Source organism: Pan troglodytes, chromosome 1, assembly GCF_028858775.2.
Source record: "Pan troglodytes isolate AG18354 chromosome 1, NHGRI_mPanTro3-v2.0_pri, whole genome shotgun sequence".
Lineage (NCBI taxonomy): Eukaryota > Metazoa > Chordata > Mammalia > Primates > Hominidae > Pan > Pan troglodytes.
The window spans coordinates 92,589,928-92,604,346 of record NC_072398.2 but is presented as its reverse complement, the minus strand read 5'-3'; the positions used below and the strand labels follow the sequence as shown (position 1 = coordinate 92,604,346).

Below are 14,419 nucleotides of genomic sequence, written 5' to 3'. Positions count from 1 at the left end.
CAGTCAGGATTTATCTCTAGGCTAAGAGCGCAAGCTCATGTTTATTCATTCATTTGGTAGCGCTAGAAACTGGCAACTGTGGGCTAAATCTAGCCCATAGACCTAAATTTATGTTTTTCTTAACCTTCACAATATTTAGAAATCAGAGCACTTCACATAGGTCTACATTTTCAGCTGCTTTTAGCAGGAATGCTCCTTCAAAGGGTATCTGCATTCCTGTTCCCACAGCCCCCAGCATTCCTTGTCCTTTAGCTGCCTGGCTTCTCTAGGCACCTGAGTTCATGGTCCTGGGTTAGAAGCTGCAGAAGGGACTGTGCTGACTCCCTCAACTAAGGGATGGTACTACCGCTTGCTCCTCTCAGCAGCTGACGTCCCAGAGATCAGTTTCCTTTCTGGGAGGGACTCCTCATTGAGGGGGGTGCAGAAGACCTGCAGACCTGCATCAACCCTGGTCTTTGAGGCTTCAACTCCTGAAAATCAATCAATTGAGCCCTACCTTTACCAGACCTTTAGTCTCTCTTCTTCTGTTTCTTTCTGGACAGTGCTGACTCCAGCTCTTTCCTTCTTGGGATGCTGCTGCCTCTTCCTTTTACCTCTGCTGCTTGAGCCAGTGTGTGCTCTGCTCTCTGCTTCCCTAGCCCCGCCATCCTTCCCATCCCTTACATCCAAGATGTCCTCCTCCTCTTGATGCTGCTGTCTTTTCTTCTTGCTTTTCCTGCTTCTTCCATCACTGCATGCTCTGCTCTCTGCTTCCCTGGTTCCACCACCTAAAACAGTTTCCTCACCTCCATCTTCTAGGTTCAAGTCCTCCTCCTCCCGTTGCTGCCTCTTCTTTCTTCGGCTGCATGGGTCAGCATATGCCCTGCTCTCTACCTCCTCTGTCCTGACACTGCCTGCAGCCTCCTTGCCTTTTCCTCCTTCCTCCAAGACCCCCATCTTCTCCTCTTCATGGTGCCACCTCTTCTTTTTCTTCCCTTTCCTGAGGGACTGATTGGTTTGCTCTCTGCTATTCAATTCCCCAAGCCCACTTGTTCCTGCAGCATCCTCCTTCTCATTCCCTTTAGTTGTACCCTCTCTTTCATCTGAGACCTTTCCTTCTTGATGTCGCCTTTTCTTCTTCTTGCTTTTTCTGATGTTCTGCTCAGCATGTTCTGGGTGCTTCTCATCTGCATCATTCCTTTCAGATGCTGTAGCTTCTTCCTCCTCTTTCTGCCTCCTTTTCTTTTTCTTTTTTTTGGGGGGCTTGCTCTCTGACTGCAGTTGAGGGGCCCCAGGGTCCTGGCCTTTGAGACGAGCCAGGAAGGCCTGCTCCTGGGCCTCTAGGCGAGCAAGCTTGGCCTTCATTGTGATCCCAAGACGGGCAGCCCTGAAACAGACAGGGTCCAAGTCAAAGCGAGGGTATCGGGGGAAATGGGCCTAGTCCTTAAGCCTGCAGGGAAAGTTGGTGGAGGGTAGGAGTGGGGAGCTACCTATCTTCAGGCAATAGATGGGTAGGTAATAGGAATCATTTCCCTGGGGTAAAAAGAACCAAGAGGTGGCACAGGCCATGATCAAAGGTGGGGAGAAAAGGGAGCTCAAGGAGCTGACCACTACTTACTTGTGTGCTGTTCGCCCCTCACAGGCTTGGAGCAGCATCTCATCAGTCAGACTGTTAGGGGAGATCAGCAGTTACAAACAGACCTGGTGGAAAGGCTGGACCTCTCCTCCTTCTAAAACATTCCTTCAACACTGAGTTCTTGTTCAGGACCTGGCACTTTTTGAGGTACTAGGGATACAAAGATTAGTACAACACAGTTCCACCCACCCCCAAGAAGCCCCCAGTCAAGCATTAGATTTAGCCCTTTCTCTTGCCATCTGAGGACATCTCTTCCCACGTTCCCCAAGAGCTAAAATGAAGTCTCACATCTTTGGGGACTTGGGCCCCTGGTTGTCGTCATCACTGCAGCTCTCCAAGTCTTTGTTTGGCTTCTCTCCACCTGAAGTCAATGTAGCCATCTAGGAGGGGTCATGGGGGTAGATAAGGCCTTCTCAACACCATCACCATCACTATTCCCTTGTGGAAGCCCCCTAAGAATTTATAGCTCCAGGCAGTGGTTTGCCAGCCCCCACCATTGCTCCTTGAGGAGCCACAGGGAGGTGTGCCATCCTGCATACTCGAACTTGGATAGGAGATGGGCTGCTGCTGCTGGGATGTGCAGCAGCTTTGGCCTCTCTGGCCCACAGCTGGCTGGTGAGCAGAACAAGAAGAGGAAATGCTCTGGTTCATCAGGTCTTCACAGTGGACAAGTGCCAGTGACTGACAGTAAAGATGCCCCGCTCCACCCTGACCATAGTACCTGTTCACAGTACCTTCATTTAATCAGATTAATTGAGAGTCTACTATGGGCCAAGGAGTTGGGGATTCAGAGTGGAATAAGAATGAGATGGGCCCAGCCCAGATGGAATCTACATAGGCAATTATGATGGAAGTGTTGCCTGTGATAGAGGAAGGGTACTCAACTCAGACTTCAGAGAATGGCTTCTAAAAGTAACTGATGTATAAGCTGAGCTCTGGAGGATAAGAGAAACTCAGAAGGTAAAGGGGGAAAGGGAGAAGAATGTCCCAAGCAGAGGGAGCAACATGTGCAATAACCTGAAGATGGAAGAGTGTCGTACCTTCAAAGAAAAGAAACAGATTGGAATCTGTTATGCTAATGGTTAGGCTAAAGTAGTGGTCCTGGAGAAAAGTGAAGAGATGAGGCTGGAGATGGCAGGAACAGGCATGCAGAGCCATATAAGCCAGTCCGATAAATCTGGATTCTGTCATCCTAGGTCAAACAAGACCCAGTGACATGATGACATTTATGTTTTAGAGAGAACACTGGATGCTTTGTGGAGAAGTCCATCCTCCACAGAGGTTGGGGTGGGGAGTGAGACTACAGGTGTTCTTAGGAGGCTGCTGGAGAAAGAAATTAGGCAAGAGATGATGATGGCCCAAAGTGGGGTAGTAGATGGTAACAGAGATGTAGAGAAATGGGAAAGATTTGCTAGGTAACATGTATAGCCCTTAGCACATAATGACCATTACATGTTAGCTTCCTCCTATTGGTACAGTAGAAAGTGGAGGCCTGAAGTCCTGGGTTCCAGTCCTGTTTGCCATTACTAGCCAGCTGTGGGCTCTTCAGCAAACCACTTTTCACCCTTTTAGCCACATCTGCAAAGCAGGGATGGTCCAGATAATCTCTCAGGTCTCCTCTGGCTTCTAAGTCCTTTGAATTAGATGTCTTCTGGCCTCCCCAAAATTTGGCAGCTCCTGACTTAAGAGACTGTACCCTACCTCCCACGCCCTATTGCTGCTCCCTTAACAGATGGCAGGATCCACGGAACCTGAAGATCTCAATTCCTGCTGAGGGTCTGGGCAGTCTAAGTAAGCAACAGCAAGGCTGGTCACAGGATCCCACTATGTTAGGAAAGTCCTGAGAATTGATAAGGCATACAAGGCAACTGTTCAGGCCCCAGGGAAACCAGGGAAGAGAAAAAGGATGGACTCTGTTACCCACAGCCTCTAATACCTTCACAAACTTCTGATACAGCAAGTTGGGCTTGGGATGATTATAACGGGTGGTCTCCTTAGAAAGGCTCCTTATCTGTACTCCATCCTGTAGAGAATTATCAGTACCAGTGAATGGGTGACATATCATGACTGCCTACGCCACAGGTCCCAGGCCCTCTGTTTCATGTGCCCATCTATCAAGAGCTCATACCTGCCCAGTTTCCACTACCAAGTTGGCCGCAGTCTTGTTGAAGAGCTCATTCCACCAGTGGTTTGTGAACTCCTTGGCAGGGTCATGTCCTACCTGCCAGGGGAATAAATATGAGCTCTGAGTGCCTGCCTCACCTGCCCTCAAGGGTCCCCTCTCCCACACATGCTAACCTTCCTCAGTCCACCCAGTCTTACCCCATGAGTGTCTTGCTTCAGTGTCACCCTGAGAGCCTGGGTGATACCATTCTCCTTCCGGCCAAGGCCTTTGCCTGCAGAGGACAGTGAGCGATTTGGCTTATTCTCCTGCCTGCTGTGAGACCTCACAAGGCACCCCCCACACAGGCCTCTTGCCATTCCACACACCTGACATTGGGGTATACTCTGTACCTCTCAGAAGACCTCCTAGCGCACTTCTTTCTAGTACCACTCCATATAGTCCCCTGCCTTTGTGTGAGCCTGAACTATCTCTTCCTTCAAATTCTTTTGGTGGAGAGCCCGTATCTCTTTTTCCCTCCCCTAGTCCTCCCAACCACCACTTCTTCATTATCCACTGTCAAATTTCTTCCTTTCTTCCCTTTTCTGGGAAAGTTAGAAATTTTCTTCTGCAAATTTCCCTTTAAACTAGCTTTTCCTCCTTTAATTAAATGGACTACATGGGGGCGGGGGGGTAATCCAGGATGATGCCTTTCCCCTGGGCAGATGGTAGGCAGGGAGCTGGGGGATGTGGAAGAGGCCCCATGGGGATCACCTTGAGTCCATCCATGCTTTAGCAGCTGCTCCTCAGCAAACTTCATCCCACGACTCTTGACCTCTGGGGTGACATTCATGGTGAGAAAAAAGTCTCTATCTTCAGACTCTCACCAGAGAAGAAGAGGTGATATCATCCTTTTAAGAAGAAAGTAGAAAGTGCCCAAACAGCCATCAGTTCCATCCTGACTGCTTGTTAAGAATTCTCTGCTAGTTGGGTGCAGTGGCACACACCTGTAGTCCCAGCTACACGGGAGGCTGAGGCGGGATTGCTTGAGTCCAGCCTGGGCAGTATAGCAAGACCCTCTCTCATAAAAAGAATAAAGCGGCCAGGCGCAGTGGTTCACATTTGTAATCCCAGCACTTTGGAAGGCCAAGGTAGAAGAATCACTTGAGCCCAGGAGTTCCAGACCAGTGTGGGCAACATAGTGAAACCCTGCCTCTAGAAAAAATAAAAAATTAAAAAGAAAGAAAAAAGAATTCTCCTTCCTGAGCCAGAGACAGAGGAAGGAGGTGGCCTGGTCTTTGGGGAGCTCCCTATCTGGCTACAGAAAGACCAGAATATAGAGAAGTCAAGGAGGAATGGTGTCAATTCTGATACCTAAATTTATGGTGTGCTCACCACATGCCAGGATGTGCTAAGACTTTACAAAGATTATTTCATTTAATCTTCCCAGCCCATTCAGGGAAATATTAACTTATTTTACAAATGAGTAAATTAAGGCCTAAAGAGGTTAAGTGACTTCAAGGTCACACAGGTAACATGTAGAATTCAAGCCCAGGCAGCTTGTCTGCAGAATCTGTACTGTACCACTACATAGTATCTCCCAAAATATATTACCTTGTAAACACAAAGCTAATGAGGTGCTTATTAACCTAAGTCATACGATAATGGTACTCGGTAGAGACCGGATCCTGTACTTATGCTTCAGCATTTACACTGTCCTCTTGGTGTGGGGGCTACACACTTCTCCCACACCACTGCAGTATTTCAGTCTGGCTGGAGTTCCCCTTTTGAAAGTGTCCAACTTAGGAAGGGCACTCCTATTGAGCACTTAATGCATAACAGGTGGATTACACATATTGCCACACTGTCATATTAACTCAGTCAACCTTTTTTTTTTTTTTTGAGACAGGGTTGCTCTGTCGCCCAGGCTGGATGGAGTGGAGTGCAGTGGCACGATCATGGCTCATTGCAGCCTCAAACTTCCAGGCTCAAGCAATCCTCCCACCTCAGCCTCCCAAGTAGCTAGGACCACAGGCACATGCCACCACGCCTGGCTAATTTTTGTATTTTTTTTTGTACAGACAGGGTTTTGCCATGTTGCCCAGGCTGGTCTCTAACTCCTGGGCTCAAGCTATCTGCCTACCTCTGCTTTCCAAAATGCTGGGATTACAGGCGTGAGCCACTATATGTGGGCTTAACTCATTTAGTCTTGATAGTCCTGTGAGATAGATATTATTCTTATTTTACAAATGAAGAAAACAAGGCCTGGGTTTCTTGCCTAAGGTTACATGGCTAGTAAATGATGGAGCTGGAATTACATGATGGAGGTGGAATGAGCCCAAGTTGCCTGACTCCAAAGTGGTCCTCTGTCTTTCTTTCTTTCTTTTTTTCTTCTTTTTTTTTCTTTTTTGATACGGAGTCTCACTCTGTCACCCAGTCTGGAGTACAGTGGTGCGATCTTGGCTCACTGCAACCTCCGCCTCCCAGCTTCAAGCGATTCTCCTGTCTCAGCCTCCCGAGTAGCTGGGACTACAAGGCTCATGCCACCATGCCCGGCTAATTTTTGTATTTTTAGTAGAAATAGGGTTTCCCCATATTGGCCAGGGGCTGGTCTCCAACTCCTGACCTCTGGTGATCCACCTGACTCGACCTACCAAAGTGTTGGGATTACAGGCGTGAGCCAAGGCGCCCGGCCAAAAACTGATGTTCTTCATCACTACACTCTTCAGTCTCTTACAGCTCTTTGTGCTTTCTCCTGTAAGACCACACACAGCCTAACCTTTGTCGCAATAATTGAAAACTACATGCCCTGGAAGTTAAGAGACCCGCTTTATTCCGCAACTCCAGAGCACGTAACGCGGCGCCAGAACTCAAGAACACATTCAGTCGTTATTTGTTGAACTGAATGGCATAGTTAGGAATGGCTTTACCGGATTTTCAGTGGATAATTGGGTAGAAGCTGTGCGCCCCAGTCTTTCTGAAACCTGTGATCACACTTTGGGCACTGTCCCCTCTACAGTCAATCTGTGTTTTCAGAAGTGGCCCCAGGTTCACTCGTCTTACAGTAGTCCTAAAGAGCCGGCTGCCCTTTCCCTAGGCTTCCTTGCTCTTGAGGGCTAAATTCCAGCCCTCCTACCCCAGTGCCACTTGGGTAAAAATACTCTGCTCCTCTCACGTTTGCTAATAAGCCCGGGCTCCGACTACCACCGTTCGGGGGAAGGGAGCCCCTTACCGTCACTGCGGGCTCCGCTCCGCGGAAACATGTGCCGGACCTGACTTGTGCGCCGCCATCTTCCCGGAAATGCCGTTTTGTTCCTTCTAGGCTGTCGAAACCATAGAGACGTCCGCGGGAACCAAAATCACGGTCTTTCCAGGAGAAACCATTGCGGAGCCCAATTAGCCAGTATGGTTGCCATAGAAACTGGGACCTGGAGCGTGCCCATTTTCGGAGGTTCCGAGGCTGTTCCACTTGCCTCATCCCTGCAATCCTTGAGCAGCCAAGGGACTTCAGTACTAACTGGCCCTCTCAGGATGCCAAGAACGGCTATGTGTCCTACACTGAGCTAGTCCCGGGCGCAAATACGAGGAAGGAAAACTCCAGGGAAGCATTGAGAGTAGCCTGAGAAATTCGTGGAGGCAGAGTAGGTGATAGCTGTGTCCTGATTTTTCAGGGTTGAATACTCATGAATACTCAGCCTTCACAGGAACAGTTATTTATGAAAGCCTAGAGACTAGACATCTCAATAGGTTCATCAAGCACTTTTTTTTTTTTTTTTTTTTTTCTGAGACAGGGTCTCGCTCTGTTGCCCAGACTTGAGGGCAGTGGTGCGATATCGACTCACTCACTGTAACCTCCGCCTCCCGGGCTCAAGTGATCCTCCCATCTCAGCCTTGTGAGTATCTGGTACCACAGGCATGCACCACCACGCCTGGCTAATTTTTGTATTTTTTTGCAGAGAAGGGGTCTTGCCGTGTTGTACAGGCTGGTCTCCAACCCCTGGCCTTAAGTGATACGCACACCTCGGCTTCCCAAAGTGTTGGGATTACAGGCGTAAGCCACCGTGACCGGCCTCATCAAACACTTTTTGACTCACCATTGTGTGCCAGAACTTGTCCCTTTGGTACTGGGAGATACAAGGACGCATAAGACACAGGTCTTGATTTAGGGGAATACCCAGTTTAGCCTGGGAAACTTGGGACCTTGAGTGGGATTAGATGGAGGACATGCCAGTGGAACTTGGAGAAAGATACAGGATGGGTGAGACGCGGTGGCTCATGCCTGTAATCCCAGCACTTTGGGAGGCCAAGACAGGCAGATTGCTTGAGCCCAGAAGTTCAAGACCAGCCTGGGCAACATGGCGAGACACCGACTAAAAATACAAAAAAAAAAAAAAAAAAGCCGGGCATGGTGGTGCACGCCTGTGGGTCCCAGCTACTGAGGTGGGAGGATCCCTTCAGCCCGCTGTGGGAGTGAGGGGAGGGCGGAGGTTGCAGCGAGCCAGAAAAAAAAAAAAAGCAGGATCCCAGAATGCATGCCAGGCTGAGTTTGGACTTGCCCTGTAGGTATGAGGATGTATTGAGCAAAGGAGGGAAAGAAGATACAGCAAAAGGGACTGCACATGCCCCTACCCCTGCAAGCTGTTCCTTGGCCTCACTGAGCCACCCAAGAACTAAAACCCGAGAAAAGTATCCTTTTCTGCCTCCCCATATCGGTATTTCCTTTCACTTAGCGCCCCCTAGAAACTTCCAAACAGAAAAATCGCCATTTCACAGGAAAGCCTTGTCATAATTGCTCTGTATGTCATACCCATTCATCCCCATAATTTTTTCCATAAAATTAATTTTACTTTCAAAACATGCTACATGGGGACAATACTTTAAACGATCGATCTTAATTACTGGAATTTTAGACACTTGCAGAAGGGATGTGGGATGCTTCAAAGGCATTCGTTAGAGATGGATTCAACAGAGAAACATTTTGTGAAGGAGAGACATCTGACTCCTTTTCCCATTCTGCCACTCATTGTGTGACCTTGAACACTTCTTCTTTTTTTTTTTTTTTTGAGATGGGGTTTCCCTGTGTTTCCCAGGCTGGCCTTGGACTCCTGGGCTCAAATGATCCTCCTGCCTCAGCCTCCCAAGTAGCTGGGAGTAGGGTGCATGCCACTGTGCCGGGGCAAACTTGAGTTTCGCTGCAGTGTCCTGCAGCCACTGAGAAGATTCCACAGACAGGGCTTCAATTTCCACCCACCCCCACCTCTCCATCTCTTCTACCCCTTCTATCTAAAATATATGTGTGTGTGTATTATATACAAAATTGTATGTTATATAGAATATTTCATATATGTGTGTATGTATGTACATATACATATACATGTATATATATGAAATATATAAGAAGTTTTAAAATTCCGAAGAGGTAACCCTCAAGGACCCTTTCCAACTTAGAGTTTTTGTGTGATGCACTTTGCCAGCCACTCCCAAAACTTAATGGCCATAAATCTTTGAATCAAGATTCCTAGTCTGGCCTAAGTCTTTGAGCTCACTGTTCTGCCTGATTCACTCATTCAATAAATATTTATTAAAGGTCTCCTATATACTAAGGGCTAGAGGTATAAAAAGGTCCATCTCTTGTCCTGTCAGGCCTCACGATCTTGTGGGGGTTTAAACTAGTTACCAGGCATTTATATCATTGAGTAATAAGAGTTATGGCAAGGTCAGGACACAGTGCTATGGGGATAAGATGAGAAGCATCTGACCCAGTCTGAGACCCCTGGGAGCTTCTTGAAGAAGTCACTGAGGCTGCAGCCTGTCCCTGGGGGCTATGAGGGATCACAAGAGAAATGGGTCTCAAGGAGTTCGCAGTTTAATGGGGTCTCATACCTCCTCACAAGGGTAGAAACAAAGGCCATTATCAGAGAAAAAGAATACATGAATACTTATAAGGAAATGGCCTGAAATGCAGATAACAAGATGCATAGAAATATTTATTACAGTAATATTTATAAAATGGAAAAATTGGAAAGAATCAAAATATCTCACAACAGGAGAAAGGCTACATAAATTACAGTGTAAACATACAATGGACTAATGTGTAGTCTTCAACGATGATGTTGAAGAATTCTTTTTTTTTTTTCTTTTTTTTGAGACGGAGTCTCTATCGCCAGGCTGGAGTGCAGTGGCACGATCTTGGTTCACTGCAACCTCCACCTCCTGGGTTCAAGCGATTCTGCCTCAGCCACCTGAGTAGCTGGGACTACAGGTGTGCGCCACCACGCCCAGCTAATTTTTGTATTTTTAGTAGAGATGGGGTTTCACCATGTTGGCCAGGATGGTCTCGATCTCTTGACCTCATGATCTGCCTGCCTTGGCCTCCCAAAGTGCTGGGATTAAAGGCGGAGCCACCGTGCCCGGCCGAAGAATTCTTAATAGCTTGGGTACATGTCTGTGATATAACTGAAATGAAAAAAGAAGATACAGAATGTTACCTACAGTAAGAACCTATCTATGTTAAAAATTCGTAGGCAATAGGATCAAAAGTAATAAAATACTTAGGAATACATTTAACAAAAGATGTGCAAGCTTTATACATTGAAGCTACAAAACCTCATTGAAAGAAACTAGGAAGAGCTAAATAAATGGAAAGATACCCTGTGTTCATGGAATAGAAGACAATATTGTTAAGATGACAGTACTCTCCAAATTGATCTATAAATTCAACACAATCTCTATAAAAAATCCCAGCTGGCTTTTTTTTTTTTTTTTGCATAAATCAACAAGTCCATCCTAGAAGTCATATAGAAATGCAAAGGACCAGCTGGGAGCAGTGGCTCACACCTGTAATCCCAGCACTTTGGGAGGCCGAGGTGGGAGGATCATTTGAGGTCAGGAGTTCGAGACCAGCCTGGCCAGTATGGTGAAACCCCGTCTCTACTAAAACTACAAAAATTAACCAGGTGTGGTAGCAGGAATCTGTAATACCAGCTATTTGGGAGGCTGAGGCACGAGGATCGCTTGAACCTGGGAAGTGGAGGTTGCAGTGAGCCGAGATCACACCACTGCACTCCAGCCTGTACGATAGGGTGAGACTCCGTCTGAAAAATAAAAAAAAAGAGAGAGAGAGAAAAGAAAAGAATAGAAATGTAGGCCGGGCACGGTGGCTCACGCCTGTAATCCTAGCACTTTGCGAGGCCGACATGGTCAGATTACCTGAGGTTGGGAGTTCAAGACCAGCCTGGCCAACATGGTGAAACCCTGTCTCTAATAAAAAAAAAAAAAAATACAAAAAATTAGCCAGGTGCAGTCGTGTGCACCTGTAATCCCAGCTACTCTGGAGGCTGGGCAGGAGAATCTCTTGAACCCGGGAGGCAGAGTTTGTGGTGAGCTGAGATCATGCCACTGCACTCCAGCCTGGGCTACAGAGCGAGACTTGGTCTCAAAAAAAAAAAAAAAAAAAAAAAAAGCAAAGGGCCCAGAATAGCCATAACAATCTTTAAAAGGAAGAAAGTTGTAGGACTTACACTTCCTGATTTCAAAACTTACTACAAAGCTACAGACTGTGGGGTTTTCAAAGAGGATAGACATATAGATCAATGTAATGGAATTGAGAATCCAGAAATAAACCCATACGCTTATGGGCAATTGATTTTGCACAAGAGTGCCAAAACAGTTCAATGGAGAAAGAATAGTCTTTTCAACAAATGGTGTTGGCCGGGCATGGTGGCTCAAGCCTATAATCCCAGCATTTTGGGAGGCCAAGGCAGGAGGATCACTTGAGCTCAGGAGTTTGAGACTAGCCTGGGCAACATAGTGAGACATCGTCTCTACTAAAAATAAAAATTAGGCTGGGCATGGTGGCTCACGCCTGTAATCCTAACACTTCGGGAGGCCAAGGTGGGTGGATCACCCGAGGTCAGGAGTTCGAGACCAGCCTGGCCAACATGGCGAAATCCCGTCTTAGCCAGCATGGTGACAGGCGCCTATAATCCCAGGTACTCAGGAGGCAGAGGCCGGAGAATCGCTTGAACCCGGGAGGCGGAGGTTGCAGTGAGCCTAGACTGCGCCACTTCACTCCAGCCTGGGCAAAACAGCGAAACTCCATCTCAAAAAAAAAATTAAAAATTAAAATTAAAAATTAACTGAATGTGGCGGCCCACGCCCATAGTCCCAGCTACTTGGGAGGCTGAGGTGGGAGAATTGCTTGGAGCCTGAGCTGTGGTTGTGCCACTGTGCTTCAGCTTGGGTGACAGAGTGAGACTCTGTCTAAAAAAAAAAAAAAAAAAAAAAAGGAAAGAATCCTGTGAAGTCAATTTAGCATGAAGCCCTCCACTTTTTTTTTTTGACAGAGTTTTTCTGTGTTGCTCAGGCTGGAGTGCAGTGGCGTGATCATGGCTCCCTGCAGCCTCAATCTCCTGGACTCAAGCAATCCTCTCACCTCAGCCTCCCAAGTAGCTGGGGCCACAGGAGTGGCCCACCATACCTGGCTAATTTTTGTATTTTTTGTAGAGACAGGGTTTCACCATGTTGCCCAGACTGGCCTCCAACTCCTGGGCTCAAGCATTCCTCCTGCCTCGGCCTCCCAAAGTGCTGGGATTACAGGAGTGAGACACCGCGCCCAGCCTAAGCCCCCTTCTCTTGATACCTGATCACCCTTGATATCTGATCAGGTTCCTCATCCTTCACCATCCATCAGGTGATATCTGATTACCTCAGCCTGTCTTTGGCAAGAATCTTGTAAGGTTTTAATGCAAATCCCCTTTACCCCTGGTGTTTTTTCATAATAATTTCCCATCTCCTAACCCCCACCCTGCACCTCAGTTATAAATTCCTCAGTTATACTTCCCATGCTGTATTGAGAGTTGAGCCCAATTTCTCTTTCTCCCCCACTGCAAAATCCCATTGTCATGGTCCCTATACCTGTCACAATGGTCCTGAATAAAGTCTGCCTTACCATGCTTTGACAAGTGTCATTGAATAATTTTTTTCTTTAACAAGATATTTTCCCTTCATTTAAAATTGTCTACAATTAATGTATTATTTTTTCAGGAAAGTGATTTTAAAATAACAAATGGTTTTGGGAGGCCGAGGTGGGTGAAAGACCTGAGGTCAGGAGTTCAAGACCAGCCTGGCCAACATGGCAAAACCACATCTCTACTAAAAATACAAAAATTAGCCAGGCATGGTGGCACGCACCTGTAATCCCAGCCACTCGGGAGGCTGAGGCAGGGGAATCGCTTGAACTCAGGAGGTGGAGGTTGTAGTGAGCCGAGATTGTGACACTGCGCTCCAGTCTGGGTGACAGAGCAAGACTCTGTCTCAAAAAAAAAAAAAGAAATGGTTACAAATGAGAGCCCCTGAGTGCTGAGGGAGGTGGGGCAGAGGTGAGGTGCATATGACTGGCCCCAGGGGAAGACCTTCAGGAGGAAGTATGTGTGGCCCCTGAGACTGACTACCAAACCTTGAACGCCTCTCTAAATTCCTGGAGCAGAATTGAATCCTAAAAGTTAAGGCACTGTGTTATTTTTCTATACTGGGTTTAAATCTACACATAGTGTTGTAAAAGTCAGGCCAAGCCAGCATCTCCCCATGATTCATAAACTAGTACACAATTTATCTTCCTCCACTTCTTCCCAGTTATTTTTTCTGTCAGTAAACCCTGAGACTGAGGAAAGAGAAAATATCTTTGGTTGCAATGAGTGTGGGATTTTTTAAAAAAAATCTATATAGCAAATACTGGCAATGCTTACCTATTTGAATATTATTCACTTTTCTTTCTGTTGAGGAAAAAAAAAAAGGTGAGCCTGTGTCTCACAGGATTCAATCCTTAGCCTAGGCAGGTTCTAATTTTCTGACTTCATTAACCCTTTGAGTTCATGATAATAAAGATATTATGATCCCTTGCCAACAGTACTTTACTATTTAAAAATAATTTTCACACGGTGGTTTACAGTTTAGAATATCATGTTCACAAACATTACCATATTTGAGTCTCACTGTAATATTGCCCAGATTTGTGCTTACCTACAAATAGGGGCCGACAGAGCACAGAGAGAGATGGAATGAGACGTGCTCTCAGCACTATCACTGCTGCTCTCTGATGCCATCTAGTGCAGGTTCAGCTGAACACTTATTTCTATTTAAAGCACTATTGCCATCTGCCCCTTGGTGTCATCATTCTCTCCGATCTGGATGAAGCCCTGTCTCTGACCTGCATCCCTGTCCCTCTGGGTCTTGTCTCTGCCTTTCCCTGGCCTCATTGTCTCCTTTAAAACCTTCAGTGTGTGTAAATGCTGGTCATGGTGTAGGTGAAGGATGCCAAGAAGGGAGGCAGGGTATAGCAGGGCCCTTTTCTTTTCTTTTCTTTCCTTTCTTTCTTCCTTTCTTTCCTTACTTTTTTTTTTTTTTTTAAAGACAGAGTCTCACTCTGCCACCCAGGCTGGAGTGCAGTGACATGATCTTAGCTGACTGCAACCTCTGCTACCCAGGTTCAAGTGATTCTTCTGCCTCAGCCTCCCGAGCAGCTGGGATTATAGGTGTCTACCACCACACTTGGCTAATTTTTGTGTTTTTAGTAGAGACGGGGTTTCACCATCTTGGCCAGGCTGATCTTGAACTCTTGACCTCGTGATCCACCCGCCCTCTTTCTTTTGCAGTGCTTGCTGTGCTTCTAGAGTTCTCCTAGAGGGTGCAGGTTTCAAGGTAGC

At 46.8% G+C, this 14,419-nt stretch overlaps 1 protein-coding gene across 1 annotated transcript; it reads right to left on the bottom strand.

Annotated features, from left to right (window-relative positions):
- Window positions 1-530: 530 nt before the first annotated feature.
- On the bottom strand, window positions 531-7,118 carry GPATCH4 (G-patch domain containing 4). Its single transcript, XM_003308511.6, is given in 9 exon segments — window positions 531-772; window positions 775-1,366; window positions 1,598-1,648; window positions 1,904-1,995; window positions 3,552-3,638; window positions 3,744-3,836; window positions 3,938-4,011; window positions 4,491-4,627; window positions 6,949-7,118. Coding segments are annotated over 8 exon segments (1,113 nt in total). The 5' UTR covers window positions 4,570-4,627; window positions 6,949-7,118; the 3' UTR covers window positions 531-727.
- Window positions 7,119-14,419: the final 7,301 nt, after the last annotated feature.